The sequence below is a fragment of the Scylla paramamosain genome, chromosome 39 (assembly GCF_035594125.1).
Source record: "Scylla paramamosain isolate STU-SP2022 chromosome 39, ASM3559412v1, whole genome shotgun sequence".
NCBI lineage: Eukaryota > Metazoa > Arthropoda > Malacostraca > Decapoda > Portunidae > Scylla > Scylla paramamosain.
Window position 1 is genome coordinate 3,448,161 of NC_087189.1, and position 18,122 is coordinate 3,466,282.

Genomic DNA, 18,122 nt, shown 5'->3' on the forward strand with positions numbered 1-18,122 from the left:
CAGAGTCCAGACCTACAAAAAGGCAGAAATTCAAGACCTGGGAAAATTAGTTTGCGAGTCACTAAAGTAGAAAAAGAAATTGGAATTGCGGCAGAACTACAAAGGATGGGAGGCATAGAGGAAGGTGCAAGGGACACAAACAACTGGAGGAGACTCGCGTATGGTGCCAGTTTTCACTCACTACTGGTACGCGAGAGTCTTCCAGGTGGTGCGCGATCTTTTTTGGGGATCTGTGAAATTCTTAGTTAATTTTCTTTTGATAATTTGTTATTGCCTTACTTGTTCCTCTATTTTTACTTTATACAGTATTCATATTTTCGACATCTTTGGCTTCCATCTGTGGTTTAGCGTATTTGCTTTATTGAAGTGCTAGGAAATTTTTCGGCAGTAACATTCAGTAATTATATATCATTGCTAGTTAATAAGAGTAAAAAGTTTATGAAAATCGTGTTGGGGGGACCATCCATACATTAAACGCTATACATACACACATATACTCACATACACCCAGTAATTCTCTTCCCCCCTTCCTTCCTGTCGCTTGTGGTCGCTTGTCATCACGAGAAGAGCAAGTTACTCAATATTGGGTTCCTCAGAAGCACAGGTTACTAGACACTGAAGCCTGGAAATAGATGCTACGCGATCTAGGTCCTACGCAACAGAACAGAGGTGGGGAATCACTGGTCAAGGAAAACGGCGAAAGAAGAAAAGAGTGAAGACGAAGAGAGCAGGGTGGGGCAAGACGTGCAGCTGTGAGGAGTTCAAAGCAGTCTGGGTTTAATTGAGTTCATTATTGGTGGCGCCGTGACAGTTGAGGCCATAAGACAGTGTGGCGGCGCCGAGCATGGTAATAATAGAAGAGACCAACACGAGATGCAGCATTGCAGGGAAGGAGTGGTGACCTTGAAGACGATCACCCCAAGGAGACGCACTGATGAAGCTAAATGGCAGTTGGCTCCACCCCGCTTAAGCCTTGATGCGTTGAGTGCACACCCGCAACACAAGAGTCGTGCACTGTGTCACGTTACGCCAAGAAAAAAAAGAAAAAAGAGATAAACGCGCTACCCTTCTAAAAGATAAACACGGTACCCTAAATAGAAAAAAAAAAAAAAAAGCTTAACACATTACCCTGAAAAGAAGAAAATAAACACAACCATTAGAAGAAAAAAAGTAGAAAAAATAGTAAAAAAAAGGTGATGAAAAGAAATTAGGTAACAGTTTTCTTTTTAACTTTTTTTTTTATTTTACGCTGAAAAAAACATAATAAGTACAAGTTTTCTTTATTTAATTTCTTTCCTTTTTTCTTTGTACTCGTTATTCATCTCCTCAACACCACAACATCCCTTAAAATCATAAAACGCACAAAATAGCCTAATAACATTACTAATTACTATTAACACCGCAAAATCTCTTACAAATAACAACAAAACACAACAAAAGCCCTTACAAACAATTAACTACAAACACCACAAAATCAAAACAACCATTAAACACCACGTAATCCTTTAAACACAGGATATCACACCTCTTTCTCTCCCGTTACAAATGCGTAGAGAGGATCTGAGTGCCTCTTGCTGCTTGGAACCGCTTGTAACTCGTCTTGTGGTTCATAATCACAGGAGTTGAGTCATCATGCGTGCAGTCTAGTCAAGGCCCAGCCAGGCGGTGTAGTTAGTGCAATGACTAACAACTTTCAACGCTAACAAGCTCCTACACTAGATTCTGGGGGAGAGGGGAGAGGCAATTGAGAGAGAGAGAGAGAGAGCGTGAGAGAGGGAGAGCTATTTTTAAACTCTCGTGTCCTTGTTCGGCCTTCGCGCGGTAAAGGTCAGGGGAATGCTGTGAATTTAATAAGCCTCTTCTCCCACCAGGATTTTTCAAAGGTCAAGGAGGTAAACAGATGATCTGTCGGTTTTTCACTGATATTCGTGTCGCTATTGATGCAGACTTGGTCAAACTACCGCTAGAATCGTGGAAACACTTGATAATGGATGTTTTCTCGCTACCAACGCAGATTACTTGTCAAACTGCCGCTAGAATCATGAAAACACATGATAATGGGTGTTTTTCTCGCTACTAACACAGAATACTTGTCTTTAGAATCATGAAAACACTTGATAATGGGTGTTTTCTCGCTACCAACACAGATTACTTGGCACACTACTGCTAGAAACATGAAAACACTTGAAAAAATTTAATAATTCTCATAAATATTTTTTTTCAGAGGCCACATAGATGATAAGTCAGGCCTATTAATGAAGGGAAGGACTGGGTATCGCATGACGAAAGACAAGTGGAAAAACTGTGTACAAAAGGGAATAAGAGGCATGAAGTGCAGTTAGGGAAAGACGTTAGGTAATTTTAATGTTTCTCGTTTGATTTTACTACTCGTTTTATAATTACAAATATAGATGACTGAATAATACAGTCATTAAAGAATATAAGTGATAAAATACGTATTGGAAGTATATAGATGTATAACTTAAGCACAGGCTAACCTAACATGCCTCGTATTACCGCACACACGAAAAATTATCGTACAAATTATCGTACGCTCTCCCATACAAAGAATAGCAGCCAGGATAGATTACAACCTTCTCTTATAGTGTATCCAGCCTTTCTTCAATATTATAACGTACCGTAGGATACTGAAAGAAGAACCACCTCGAAGGGAAAAATGTTAATAAATAAATACATGAGCGTAGTTAACATTATTATTTATTTATCTATTTTGACGTTAGTCTGCATTATGTAGTGGTTTATTATAACCCCGTTTTCTGTGCAGATTCTCATACTGCCAGCTTTAAAATAGGATGGGAGGGGTCACTTAAATAATTTGGTTATTAAATGTGCCCTTTTTTTTTTTTCTTTCTTTCTTTCTTCCTCCATTTCTTACTCTATTTTTCTTTCTTTCCTTTTTATTTTTTCCATCATCATCATCATCATCATCATCTTTTTTTTTTTTTTTTTTTTCTTCTTCTTCTTCTTCTTCTTCTTCTTCTTCTTCTTCTTCTTCTTCTTCTTCTTCTCCTCTTCCTCCTCCTCCTCCTCCTCCTCCTCCTCATCTTCCTCCTCCTCCTCCTCCTCCTCCTCCTTCTTCTTCTTCTTCTTCTTCTTCTTCTTCTTCTTCTTCTTCTTCTTATTATTATTATTATTATTATTAGTAGTAGTAGTAGTAGTAATAGTAATAATAGTAGTAGTAATTTCTCAAATAGTTCGCTTAATAACTATTACCAGACTGTTATCATGTTATTAGTATAAAGGAGATAAACAGGAAGATGACTAGATTATGTAAACAGAGAGAGAGAAAGAGAGAAAGAGAGAGAGAGAATGTCAGTCTTTAAATCATTCCACACACGGACAGTCATTCATTTACTCAGTCAGTCAGTCAGTCAGTCAGCCAGCCAGTCAGTCAGCCAGCCAACTGTTCAGTCAGCCAGTCAATCAGTCAGTCAGTCAGTCATCCAGCCATTCAGTCAGTCAGTCAGCCAGCCAGTCAGTTAACCATTCAGCCATTCAATCAGTCAGTCAGCCAGTCAATCAATCAGTCAACCATCCAGCCATTCAGTCAGTCAGCCAGTCAACCATTCAGCCAGTCAGTCAGCCAGCCATCCATTCAGTCAGTCAGCCAGCCATCCATTCAGTTAGTCAGTCAGTCATCCAGCCATTCAGTTAGTCAGTGAGCCAGTCAATCAATCAGTCAACCATCCAGCCATTCAGTCAGTCAGCCAGTCAATCAGTCAGTCAGTCAGCCAGCCATTCATTCATTCAGTTAGTCAATGAGTCATCCAATCAGCACCACAGGAACGGAAATCAAACAGAACAGTAGGAACAAACCTTTATTTATGAAAAAGATGAGCTTACACATTAATTATTGCCTTTCGTATACTGAAACCTCCCTCTCAGTCACTTCTTTATCACAATGAACGCACCGCTGACCACAGATAATAATAATAATAATAATAATAATAATAATAATAATAATAATAATAATAAAATAATAATAATAATAATAATAAAAGTACATGAGAAAAAGACACCCAAGCTATGTATTTCTTTGCTTTCCTTCTTTCTTTACTATTTGTTTTCTTTCCCTTGTTTATTTACTTATTTCTGGGTGGGTTAAGTTATGCTAGGTCAAGTTAGGTTAGGTTGGGTTAGACTAGGTGACTTTAACGTGACCTAACTTGGCCTGACCCATTCCAATTAATAGCTTAGGTTGCTGCTCCTCATGTACGATAATAATAGAGACGATAACAATGATAACGATGAAAACTATGATGATAATAGCGATAACAGTGCCATAAAAATGAAGAACTACAACGATTAGTCTATAGTTATGAAAAACAAAACCAAATGAATAGAATAATAATTAAAATAACAACAAGAACATTACGAACAACAACAATAACAAGAACTTAAAAAAAATACAAAAAAGATCGTAAAATATAAATAACACAAAAAAGCTCCTTAATTTTTCATCTTCTTTCCTTTGTTTTAGTTTCCCCTTCGCAGAGAAAACGTAATAAACAAAACATCTAAAAAAAAAAAAAAAACACGTAAAAAATAAATAACAAGATTCCCTTACTTTCATGTTCATCTTTATTTTAGTTTCCTCTGCGTAGAGAAAACGTAACACACCACTCGATTTACTCCCTCGCAAAACTTATCCAAACTTGTTCCAGCTTATCTTCTTCTTTAAGTCTCTCTGATCAGCAGCTTCGCAAGAATCCAGCTTAGTTTTCACCACAGGCCTTGAAATTGTAAGGAAATGTACACCATGAGAGAGAGAGAGAGAGAGAGAGAGAGAGAGAGAGAGAGAGAGAGAGAGAGATCGTAACATTGCAAAATGTCAAAGTTTGTCCTTAAATATTTTGATCTCTCACGAATTCGAAGGAAAAAAAACAAAAAGAAAAGTAAAAAGAGAGAAAAAAGATAAATCAAGAAACGAAAAAAAAAGATAAAAAAAGAAGTACAAAATAATAACGATAATAACAACAAAAGCACATAAACTGTACAAGTAAAAATATGGAATAAACGAAAGAACGAACAGATAAGTGTATAAAAAACAACAACAACAATAATAATAATGATAATAATAATAATAACGGAAAGAAAACGGGATTTGCGAGACGCACGAACGCGAGTTAAGGTGAACGAAAACGGGAGATGGGAGATAATTAAAAAAAAAAAAAAAAGTGGGAAGAGAAGTACTAAAAAACACCACCAATATTAGAAAAAAAGATAAACAAAATAAAATAAAATAATGAAGGAAGGGATATGAGTCGATTAATCAAATTATTCTCTTGTTTTCATTTTCATTTCCTTTTTTCACATTCATTTTCCTTAAGTTTCTTTTCTTTCACATTATTTATTTTCAATTTTATTTTTCTTCGCTTTCTTGAATTTTATCTCTCGTTTTCATCTTTATTTTCATCTGTCTCTTATTTTTCTGCTTCGTTTTCGTTCACTGTCTAAGTTCCTTACTTTTACTTGTATCTTTTCTCTCCTTCCTTTTCTTCAAAACTCTGTTTCTCGTCTTTATTTTCAACTGTCTCTCTTTTTTCTCCTTTCTTTTCATTCATTTCCTATGTTCTTCATCGTTCATTTCTTTAATCATCACATTTATTCACATATATATCCCTTTTTATTCATATTTGCCAATCATTTCCTTTGAAATCCAATATTTTTCAAACCAACCAATCATTGCTCGTCATCTCTTATCACAATTTCCAAAAACGTACCCTTCATTTCGTTAACCTTTTCCTGTTTACCATCACTTGACATTCCAAAAAGAGGCAGGAGGAAGGAGAGAACAGCGAAGCAAGAACAGTAAGTCATAGGAGCAGTCATTCACAGCAGTACAGTAGCAGTAGTAGCAGGAGGAAGAGGAGGAGGAGTAGGTAAGCGAGGATCCTTAGCAGAATCTACCCAAGGCACACTGAAGGTCCCAAGAGCAGCCGGCGCAGTAGCCACACACGCAGTACATTCCCTTCCCACAGGATCCCTTCACATTCCATCGCCCACCGCAGGTCTCCCCGGGGCCCTGTGGGAGGAGAAGTGGTGTTCAGTGCCTTATCTTTGGTGTTATGTGGGTTATCGTGGTGTTGAGTGCCTTATGTCCAGTGTTTTGGCGTTTGTTTTTGTTTTTCAGTCGTCTATGTTGGTTTTCAAATATGTGTTGCTGTTAAGGGTTTCATTTCTTTATATTTAGTTTCTTTAATGTTTTTTCTTGGTGTTAGTTTATTCGTTTTAGTTTTCTGTGGTTTGTGTTGGTGTTTAATGGTTTATTTTGGTTTTCAACGCCTTAGCTTCAAGTTTAGTGCCTTGATTTTTTTCTGTGTTCAGTGGTCTGATGTGTTCAGTACTTTGGTTTGGTGTTCAGTGCTTTGATTTGGTGTTCAGTGAGAATTTATCGTGTTATTTAGACTTTCAGTGTGTTAATCTAGTACTATTAATACTACCTACTGCTACTACTACTACTACTACTCCTACTACTACTACTACTACTACTACTACTACTAGTGCTGTTGCTGCTGCTACTACTACTACTACTGCTATTAGAATAAGTAATAGTAGTTATATGTGTGTGTGTGTGTGTGTGATGGGAGAGAGAAAACACACACACTCTCTCTCTCTCTCTCTCTGTCTCTCTCTCTTTCAAACTCCATCCTTACCTTCATTCATCGTTGCCCTGAATAAATCAATCACTCATTCACCCAGCCAGCCAGCCAGCCAGCCAACCAGTCGGTCAGTCAGTCAATCAGCTCACCTTAGCACACCTGGCGTTACCGCACCAGTCCATTACAACCCCGTGTCTGCAGGGCGCCTGGAGCATCTCGGGGAGCACCTCGTTGAGAGAGGAACAGATGGGGCCGCCCTCGCACCTCCTGGAGAGAAAAAGGAACGTAAGAACAGGAGGGAAGCTGCAGGAAGCCATCAGGGTAGCATGTGGCGGTCACTGTACAAAATATGCTTGCCTTTTTCCACGTTCATAAACATTAGGATATGTTGAAGGCTAAACAGGTAGCCATATTGGGAGGATAACGAGGGATAAACACACACAATAATAGGAGGACGAAGGATAAACATAGGAGAACGAAGGATAAACATACATACTTACATACATACATATATATTAGCAGGACAATGAAGGATACGTGAGCATACATGTTGATAGCGTAAGAAAGGATAACAAACATGCATATTAGGATGACGAAAGGAAATACATACATACATGTTAGAATGAAAAGAGAAAGAAAGAAAAAACATGAACACACATTAAGATAAGGATAACAGAGAATAACAATCATACACATATAGTAGAATTAGGAAGAATTAGAAAGATAACACAAGGATAACGCATTAGAAGAAAGAAATGACAAAGAAATACGATAACTTAAAATAAACAGGAGACTGAGGTTTTCTTACTTGAGAGAGAGAGAGAGAGAGAGAGAGAGAGAGAGAGAGAGAGAGAGAGAGAGAGAGAGAGAGAGAGAGAGAGAACCTTAATATAATTCTTCCCTTCCTTCTTATCACCACTCCTCCCTTCCTTGCCTTTCCTTCCTCGCTTCTTCTTCTAAACCCAAGCCTGTTTATCGCAGTCACCCCAGCCATTAAGGTAAATAATGCTGGTATAAAAACGCATATCAGTTATGGAGTAATCGAGAGAGAGAGAGAGAGAGAGAGAGAGAGAGAGAGAGAGAGAGAGAGAGAGAGAGAGAGAGAGAGAGAGGACAGTATTCTAAAACGCTTTCTCTCTCACCACGACTATTTACAAAAGGCCACAGAGATGATAACCGAATTTCCAAGAGTGTTCCTCCTGTTCATACTGTAGAAATCGTGTTAATATGTCGCTGGAACAGTAGAAACACCATTGAAAACCCGTGTCACTTTAACTGGAGCCTTATGACGGTAGTGGAGGTGTGGCGCGGCACAGGAAGGTTTCAAAATAAAGTTCAGAGAGTTACGAAGCCTAGCCAACTTCACGACCCAGCCAGACAGCCTAGGGAGGATCTCAACTAACACTACTTGGGGTGGAGGTCGTTTAACCCGCCCAGACGACCTCCGCTATTACAGCCAGACAGCCAGCCGGGCCCTCTACCAGCGGCTTACAGCTGCACCCACTAGGCGACGCGAAAAAATGAAGAGAGAGAGAGAGAGAGAGAGAGAGAGAGAGAGAGAGAGAGAGAGAGAGAGAGAGAGAGAGAGAGAGAAAACATAAGCATTCATCATCATAGCGTGCATGGACGGAGGAGGAACACACACACACACACACACGCGGTCTTACACTCACGTGCACACTGCCCCTCAGCCTCTGTGCTTTGTTCTCACACGAGGACTGTGTTCAAAGGCCACACAGGCAGTTTTCAGGTTCCCATGGGTGTTTTTCCCACTAATGGAACAAAATCGTAGCTAAACTATCACTACTGTCACCAAAACATCTTTGAAAATGTGTATTACTTCCTGGCACTGCAAATTTATCACTAGCCACATGAAAACGTCCTCAAACCCATTATCTTTCCTCTGAGCCTTACAACAGTGCATAATCTTGGCTAGATTATCACTAAAACATGAAAACACCTTTTAAAAACCAAATACCCTCCATTCCACTTTGTCAAAAGTGTATAATCCTATTTAGATTATGACTAGGAACACGAAAACACTTAAAAACTTGAAACAACCTCCATTACAGCACGCAAAAAGCAGCTAAGATGAGGCGTCGATGAGACAGGGAGAAGAAGAGAGAGAGAATGCGGTTACGTGACCCCAGCAGAGCATGCAGAGGCAAGGTGGCGTAGTGCAAGCAGGAAGATACTGCTTACAGAGATTACATTACATTTCCTCGAGTACAGGCCCCCTCCCCCCTTCCCCTCGACAGGCACGCTGTTTATGGGACAGGCGAGATGAGGGCGCAAGTACAGTTGATGGAGAGTTGATGTGTGTGCGTCTGGGACGAGGCTACGTACAGATCCCGCTCCGCTCGTCTTCCCTCAGCCAGCCCGCATCATGTAGTTTCTTTTACATCTGCTTGGCGCCGATCTAACGCCGGCCTGGGCCTCTCTGTGGGTCAAACTACGCACCCAGAAGCTGGCCGCAGACCCTAATTACCCGTGAGTGCGTGTTAGCGGCGTTGAAAGAGAGTAAAAAGGGAAGCTATTGGAGGATCTCGCGCGCGGGGAGGCGAGGAAGCGGCGTGAGGGTTGCAGGCGAGAGTGCTGGCCGGGTGGCGCTCTCGGCCAGACTCGCATATAACCCCAACGGCCTTGAATCTAGGAGCCCTGATGGCGGCCTTTGTGTGATGGGCCGGCCAGTATTGGGGAGTCACTTGTGGCGGTTATGTGGTGATGGCGAACTGTTGTTGCTACCATGAGGGAGGGAGGGAGGAAGGGAAGAACGGCCGGAGAGGGAGGGAGGGACGGAGAGAAAGAGTGGCGCGGGACGGGAAGTGATCTTTGCTTTCATTCATTTTCTCGCTTTCTCTTCGTTCATTCCTTGTACTTCTCCCCTAAAATATGACTTGTATAAAATGTTTATACCACAAAGCTATTGTTGTTGTGGGTTTCATTCAATTAGCGTTTTCTATCAAGACGAAACAAAATAGAAGTGAAAACGTGAGGGAGAAAGGGACGAGGGTTGGTCAGGCTTTCCACAGAGCGTTGACCGGAGCAAAGCGGCGTTTTGTTTGTTTAATTCCCTCTCTTTTACTCCCTGTAAGAAATGAGGGACCATGGCAGCTTAAAATAGAACACTTAAGTGGTTAAGTAACGCTCGTTTAGAATTTACAGCTTTAAATCATAGATAATCCTTGTTATTGCCATTATTATCCTTATTTATCTCCACTAATTGGTTGTCTATTTCAGAAGGTAAAATATTGATGAAATCCTTCTTAATCTTAATAAATTTGAGAAATAAGCGCTAAATTCAACAGACAAAATATATACGGATTAAAAACTGAAAAGTAGATAAAAAAGGTGTTTAAACTTTTCACACAAACGAAACTTTTGTGATTCATGACTCGGAAAAAAAAAAAAATTTAACACAAAATATGCGATAAAAAAAATAAAAAGGTAAAAAATAAAAGAAAAAAAAACTGAATATCCAAACATTTAAAAGAAAACAAAACAAACAAAAAACAAAACAAAACAAAACAAAACAAAACAGCATCGATACAGACAGATCTTCCCCCAAACGCCTAACCTTATCCTAGCCTCTTCCTCCTGCACCTCCTCCTCTTCCTCCTCGCCGTCTTCAGCCTTCTAAACAAGTGCCCGTCCTTCACCCTGACTCACGTAACAAGAGAAGAGTTACAGACAGCGGCCAGCAGACCCTATGTCATTTATTATTTAGTGGTCGGCAGCCAGACAGAAAGAGGATAGCGTAGCATTAGCAGTGTCGGCGCCACGGCCCGGGGAAGAGAGACAAGCGGAGGGACAGACTGGGTAATGTTGAAAGATGGAAGGAAAAATGAGTAGGAAAAAGTTGATGGTAGATTGGGATGTTAAATGTGTTGGGATTTTGTCGTGTGCACAGAGAGAGAAGAGAGAGAGAGAGAGAGAGAGAGAGAGAGAGAGAGAGAGAGAGAGAGAGAGAGAGAGAGAGATGGGAAGAGAATAATGAAGAATGACGGATGGTAATGATGGGAATAGGAGCAGATTTAAAGAGAAGTACACACGCTTCCTGTATACACACATACGCACACACACACACACACACACACACACACACACACACACACACACACACACACATGCACTAGTTGCCGCACGTGCACATACAATGAAGGCACGGCTATGCACACACACACACACACACACACGCACACACACACACACACACACTAAAAGGGAAATGTAATGAAGAAAACGAGAAAATGAGTTAGGAGGATTAGACTAAGAGGAGGAGGAGGAGGAGGAGGAGGAGGAGGAGGAGGAGGAGGAGGAGGAGGAGGAGGAGGAGGACAAGAACAAACAGGAAGAGGAGAATAGCAAAAAACAAGAACAATAATGAGAGAGAGAGAGAGAGAGAGAGAGAGAGAGAGAGAGAGAGAGAGAGAGAGAGAGAGAGAGAGAGAGAGAGAGAGAACCTTTTACTTACCCAGGCAGGAGGAGAAGGAGGGCTGTGGAGGAAACAATAAAGAAGAAAATATAGCTTCTCGTGGTCATCTCCATTTTTGTTTTGACTGCGAAAAAAAAGAGAGAAAAAGTATTAGACAACAACAACAACAATAACAACAATAATAAATGGATATATATAGATAATGATGAAAATGATGGTGATGATTATGGTGTTGCTGTTCTTCACTGTTAAGCTTGCCAGGACAAATTATAATGAATTAAATGCGAGCGGTAAAAGGGAAGGGTGTAGGGAAGGGGTGGAGGGAAGGGATGGGGGGTGGAGGTGACAGGGGAGCATGGGACACATCTTCCCCCTCCCCCTCCCCGTCCACACACCTCCCACCCTGTATCTGTTATCGTTACTGATTAAAAGACTGGGCATTGCATCTTCTGGGCGTGTCACGTGATCATTTACAGATTTTTTTTTCTTTCTTTTCTTTTCTTTTTTTTTTTTTTTTTGATAATTCGTAAATCGAAAGTCGAAGTTTTGTTTTAGTGCTTTCTGTGATGTTTGCTGTTTGTTGATGTGTGTTTGTTTATTTATTTATTTATTTTTTCGGGGGGCCATTGTACTACTACTATTACTACTACTACTACTACTGCTACTACTACTACTACTGCTACTACTACTACTGCTGGTGCTGCTGCTACTTCTACTGCTGCTGCTACTATTACTTCTACTAACAGAAAATAATACTGCTACTACTACTGTTACTACTACGACTTGTACTACTACTACTACTATTACTACTACTACTATTACTACTACTACTGCTACAACTATTACTACTACTGCTACTACCAGCGCTGCTACTACTACTACTACTACTACTACTACTACTAATAATAATAATAATAATACTGCTACTACTACTATTACCACTACTACTACTATTACAACAACAACAACAACAACAACAACAGCAACAAACACATTTTCGCTTTACTTTAAATGCCTCTACTGTTAGTTAGCACAATTTAAATCCCACGGGGTATTTAAATCACCACCCGGATGTGATATAAAAACAACGGCGTAAAAAAAACTCTTCAGAAAAACAAACAAACGGCAACAATTCCTGATTTAACAAACCATTATATTCCAACTCACCAATAATAACTAACTCATAAAAAACACGACGAATTTTTTGGCCACATTGAAATCAGGAGAAATATTTGGGGTAAAGAAATAAAGGAGAAAAGGAAAAAGCTTGCGGGACCCAGACCGAGACTTCAGAGCGTTGGAACCAGGGTCCAGGTAGGACGTTCAGAGCTAGTCACGGAATCAGGCAGGGAGGTCGCGCAATTTCCGTCTCCCATCCTGTCCTTTCAAATGCCACCAAAACTCACCTTTTCTGCAAAGTTTCTCGCTTCATCGCCTCCGTGCAAGTGAGTTAAAGATGTATTACTTGTTTGTTGATGTCTTAGTCCGCAGATGGTTGGGTTTAGACGTTTAATTAATGTTTTTATTTTATACGTGACGCGTCGAGTAAAGGTGTCAGCCATGTTGGGGCTTTGAAGGGGTGTTCGTCTTAATCTCTTTTTATTTTCGCCATCCTTGTATAATTATTGGTTTCAGTGAATGTCTATATTTACCAGATGCCTAAATTTTGTGAGTAATTTAGTTGTTCTAGTGTAAGTGTTGAAATAAAGTGGATGTTTGGTGTTATATAAGGAGGAGGATGGCAAGTCTTCAAAACGACGCCATATTGGTAGTTCATCTTAGGTCTTCTGAATCTCTCGTTATTTTCGTCATTCTTGAGTGAGTGCGTCTCTTTACCAGGTGGCAAAATTTTGTGGGTTTGTTGATTTAGTGTAAATGGTGAAATAAAGTAGATATTTTTTTTTTTTTATATAGGAGGAGGGGCAGGGCTTTGAAAACGACGCCATATTGGTAAGTCATCATAGGTAATATTAATCGCTCGTTATCTTCGTCATCCTTATTTATTTCTTAAGTTTAATGGATTCGTCAAACTCCCAAGTGCTTAATTTCTAGAGTTCGATGTAGTTTCATTATTTCCGTGTTGAGATAGACTAGATATTTAAAGGCAAACATATGATGAAAACTACATGGCTCCCAGAACGATGCCATGTGGAATGACCAGCAGTGATTGTTTTCATCGCTCGTTATCTTGAAAATCACTGAATATTTCTGACTTCAAGTAAATAAATTAAAGATATGAAGACTTAGATTACTTAATTTCTTTACGTCTTACGCGGCATCCATTCAAATAACATAGATAATTAACGTTAAATATGGTGGCTTCCCTAACAGAGCTGTGGAAGGGTAACTGGTAGTGCTTCTAATCGCTCGTTATCTCAAGCATCGTGCACTAATTACCACCTGGAATGAGTTAATTAAAAGCCCAACAGGTTAAATTTGACTAATATCCTTGTATTTTAACATTTGTCATTAATAAAACTTGTAATTTTTATTGGTTTCCGTTTATGTGAATTATGGCGACGACACACAAACGAATAAAAAAAATAATAAAACAACACTATTAATTATTAACGTTTGTGAGCGCTGGTTAGGAGGACAGAGTGCAGTTCCTCTCAATGATGAATTTGACGTAAGCCAGGATTAGACCATCACTCCAATGCCTCGCTCCCACCAACCCGTCTCGATCCCCTTCGTCCTGTCACCGGGACTGTTCTCAAAGGTCACTGATGTTTGGTCGGGTTCTCTCACGTGTATCTCTTACTAATGATGTGGATTCCTTGTCAAACTATCACCTGAATCACGGAAACGCCCTTGAAAACCATTATAACTTCACTTGAACCTGTTTGACTGTTGCTGTCCTTGTTAAACTATCACTAGGCTTGTTAAATATCACTGGTCTTGTTGAACTGTAATTAAATAACGAAAAGACTTAACAACGCTAATAACTACCACTAGAGCTTGTTAGAGAGAGAGAGAGAGAGAGAGAGAGAGAGAGAGAGAGAGAGAGAGAGAGAGAGAGAGAGAGAGAGAAGATAAGACGCCGAAGTCCAATGCTCTCGTGTAATGTACCCTCTCTCTCTCTCTCTCTCTCTCTCTCTCTCTCTCTCTCTCTCTCTCTCTCTCTCTCTCAGCCAATTATAATCCACACTATTGCACCGTTTATGGTACGCTCACGGTACGTTCAAGTAATGCCTCTCTCTCTCTCTCTCTCTCTCTCTCTCTCTCTCTCTCTCTCTCTCTCTCTCTCTCTCTCTCTCTCTCTCTCTCTCTCTCTCTCTCTCTCTCTCTCTCTCTCTCTCTCTCTCTCCACTCATGGTACACTCAAAGCGTCGGTCATGACTGAGTTCACTGCAGCCTCAGTATGATTGACCGGGCAAGGCTGGCCAATGCTCTCTCTCTCTCTCTCTCTCTCTCTCTCTCTCTCTCTCTCTCTCTCTCTCTCTCTCTCTCTCTCTCTCTCTCTCTCTCTCTCTCTCTCTCTCTCTCTCTTTTTTCGCAAACCAATGTGAACTTTTTCGGAACATGAATTAGTGAGAACAATAATAATAATAATAATAATAATAATAATAATAATAATAATAATAATAATAATAATTCATCCAGGGAAAATAAAATAGAAAATCATAATAATTAAATGCGTTCAATCGCCTAATCAAAGAAAACGGTGAAACTGAAAGCATTGTACCTAACATAGTCACTTTTAAAACAAGCCTAGTCGCCTGCTGAACACACAAACCTAGCAGTATGGTCTAGCCAGAGCAGGAAGTGACTTAGTACACAGCCTAGTCAAGCGGGAAAGCCTAATAGTAGTAGTAGTAGTAGTTGTAGTTGTAGTAGTAGCCTAGCGCGCAGTAGGTGGTGGGGTACTTCCTATTAGTCTTGCGGGTAGCCTAGCAACGCGCAGATTATGTAAGTGGTGTTGTGTTTAGATTAATGTTTCTTCTTTCTTCATATTTATTAGTGATAGTTTTGTGTGTACTCTAGGTTAGTGATTTTTCTTTTTCTTTTTTTTCTCTCTCTCTTTTTGTTCTTGTTATTGAGTTGGGTCGCGGTTTAGTTTAGTTTTTTTTTTTTTTTATAGAAAGGTTGTGAAATTAAGGACTGGGAGGTTGAGTTGGTAATTGAGTTGAAATGAAGACTGTTCAGGTGGAGTTAAGAGTGTGAAAGAGTAACGAACAAGTTAACTGCTACCACTACTACTACTACTACTACTACTACTACTACTACTACTACTACTACTACTACTACTACTACTACTACTACTACTACTTGTACTCAATCTCGCCGTTATAGACGATAATATTAAACTCTGGTACTATATATACATATACTGCACCCTCCATATATATCTTGAGATTAGATACAATTTGTCACTAGGATCTTACTGAAGGGGGGAGGGAAGAGGGGAGGGTGTACCATGAAAGTATTATATAGGGCACTGTCTGTTTGTTCACGATTTACTTTAAAATATACTCCCATAATTTCATTTGAGAGAGAGAGAGAGAGAGAGAGAGAGAGAGAGAGAGAGAGAGAGAGAGAGAGAGAGACTTTTTCGTTTATCAAATTTTTTTTCTTCATTAATTTAGTTTTGCTTGTTTGTCTTTGTCTGTGTGTCTGATGATGGCCAGATTATGAAGATTATGCCGTTACGAGGAAACAAACTTAACCACATTCAGATATTTACGTTAGTCGATATCATATTTATTTAGTGTGAGAAAGCAGTTTGCCATGTGAATATCTCTACGTGGCGACTCATGGCAACTTTTCATTGATACAGTTGCCAGATAACCATTGAATTCGTCACGTGTAGATCCTTCTAGATTTTATTGCAAGGGACTGAGGTCGATATGAGGGAAGGAAGCGAATCTTTGTTAGAGCAAGTAATTTTGTAAGAGTAGTAGTGGTGATCATTGTTCCAGCGTGCAGTTGTGTTGGTGAGGAAAGACTCGTCTCCATATACTTAATGCATGCTAACTATAACTTTGTTTTTCATAGGTTGGACGTCCTTTCTGAGGGTTTTACTGTATATATGACGCCTTGAAATAATAATATGCAACAAGGAAATGGCTTTATAACTGAGTAAATAATTTTGTAGGAACGAAAAGGAGAGATTCTCGTGCCAACTTCGTGCACGCAACACTGGAATAGCGTATTAATTGTCTCATTGTTTTGTTGTTTCTATGCGTTTTCTGTAGTGACGCCTTGGAGCTGCTGCAGGGCAAGGAAATGCGTCTTTATAAGTAAACCATTTTGTAAGAACAAACTAGAGATTTTTGTGCTAAGTGCAAGTGATGTTGATGGAAGTGAGTGCACACAATAAACAGGTGCACACATCTTTGGTATAGCTTAGTAATAGCCCCTGCTAAAAAAAAAAAAAAAAAAAAAAAAATCACCGGACGTTATACTTCACGCTTAGTAATAAATGAGAAAAAAAAACTTTACAAATGAAGAAATATTAATGAAAGAACAAAGTCGATATTCATTAGGCATCTCGAAGTGTGTTGCTGGGATGGAGTTCAGTGCACGGGTACCCGAGGCTGCTCCACACATACGCAGGATCACCACTGGTATGGCAACACTGGTATACCTTCAATAATTCTGAAATGCTTTGCTCTCTCTCTCTCTCTCTGCACGACTGTTTTCAAAGGCCACAGGGATGATTAGCAGTTCTCAGGAGTGTGTGTCAGGTTAATGATGTACAAATTTTGTTAATCTGTCCTTACAATCTTATAAATAGTCTTTAAAACCCTGGTCACTTCAACTAAAACCTTTTGAAAGCTGTTTACGTGTGGGCAGAAGTGTTTTCAGAATAAGGTCCATAGTTGTTTGAGAGAGAGAGAGAGAGAGAGAGAGAGAGAGAGAGAGAGAGAGAGAGAGAGAGAGAGAGAGAGAGAGAGAGAGAGAGAGAGGTGGGGGGGGGCAATGTTACAAGTTTCAATGAGTTCCTTATCACAAAGAACACTAAAAATAATGATCCTGTTCGTTCTTCCTTTGTGTTCCTTTCTGTGCCGGCGCGTGGAACACCTCTTAGTAAACAGGAAACGAGTAATTTGCACAACATAAGATAATTAAAAACTTTTTCTCCCTCGGGCTTTTTGTTTTGATTAAGAACGAAGAGGAGGAGGAGGAAAAGAAGAAACGGTGGTCATTCTCTCTCTCTCTCTCTCTCTCTCTCTCTCTCTCTCTCTCTCTCTCTCTCTCTCTCTCTCTCTCTCTCTCTCTCTCTCTCTCTCTCTCTCTCTCTTCCCCTCCATTTCATTTCCATTCATCCTCACTTCCTCTATTATACTCTCTCTCTCTCTCTCTCTCTCTCTCTCTCTCTCTCTCTCTCTCTCTCTCTCTCTCTCTCTCTCTCTCTCTCTCTCTCTCTCTCTCTCTCTCTCTCTCTCTCTCTCTCTCTCTCTCTCTCTACTCACTGATGGGGTGGTGGTGGAGGTGGTGGTGGTGGTGATGGTGGAGGGGGTGGTGAGGGCTGCGTGGAGGCGGTCACCTCGTTACTGGCGTCAGGATCAGCTCGGGAGTGACTGCTGCGCCACCTCGCCTTTATATACTGGCCCTGCTGAACGCCACACCACGTGACCGCCCCATGTCACTCCGCCCTACATAGCTACACCCTCCTACTACTACTACTCCTCCTCCTCATACTACTACTACTACTACTACTACTCCCATACACCCTTACCTCCTCCTCCTCCTCCACCTCCTTCAAAACGTCCTTCTTAAGACATTGCTCCCTTATGCTATCCTCTCTCTTCCCTACCTCCCCTCCCTTGAATTATTGTGTTTATTCTCTCTCTCTCTCTCTCTCTCTCTCTCTCTCTCTCTCTCTCTCTCTCTCTCTCTCTCTCTCTCTCTCTCTCTCTCTCTCTCTCTCTCTCTCTTACTTACGAAGTTCTACTCTTTCTACTTCCTTGTTCCTTCTTTGCTTATCTCTTGTCTGTTGCTGTTCTTTCTCGTACCTTCTTTTCGTTTCCTTTCTGTCTCACTTATTTTCTTCCTTTTTAGTATTCCTTGTGATTCTCTTCCTTTATTCATCTTACTTTGTCTCGTTTTGTGTCTTAGTG

At 40.2% G+C, this 18,122-nt stretch overlaps 1 protein-coding gene and 1 long non-coding RNA gene across 4 annotated transcripts in view; one reads left to right on the plus strand and one right to left on the minus strand.

Moving 5' to 3' along the window:
• Nucleotides 1-3,825: 3,825 nt before the first annotated feature.
• On the minus strand, nucleotides 3,826-17,628 carry LOC135092059 (neuroparsin-A-like). The gene is made up of 4 exons (XM_063990237.1): nucleotides 17,475-17,628; nucleotides 11,098-11,182; nucleotides 6,773-6,890; nucleotides 3,826-6,046 (listed from the first exon to the last, which is right to left on the minus strand). The coding sequence occupies exons 2-4, from the start codon at nucleotides 11,169-11,171 to the stop codon at nucleotides 5,918-5,920; spliced, it is 321 nt and encodes a 106-aa protein (XP_063846307.1). The 5' UTR covers nucleotides 11,172-11,182; nucleotides 17,475-17,628; the 3' UTR covers nucleotides 3,826-5,917.
• The window catches only part of LOC135092060 (uncharacterized), a 103,074-nt gene continuing 96,142 nt past the window's right edge, over nucleotides 11,191-18,122 (plus strand). For all 3 annotated transcript variants that reach the window (XR_010262730.1, XR_010262731.1, XR_010262729.1), the window contains exon 1: nucleotides 11,191-12,503. This is a non-coding gene — a long non-coding RNA (uncharacterized LOC135092060). The remainder of the gene's footprint in view (nucleotides 12,504-18,122) is intronic.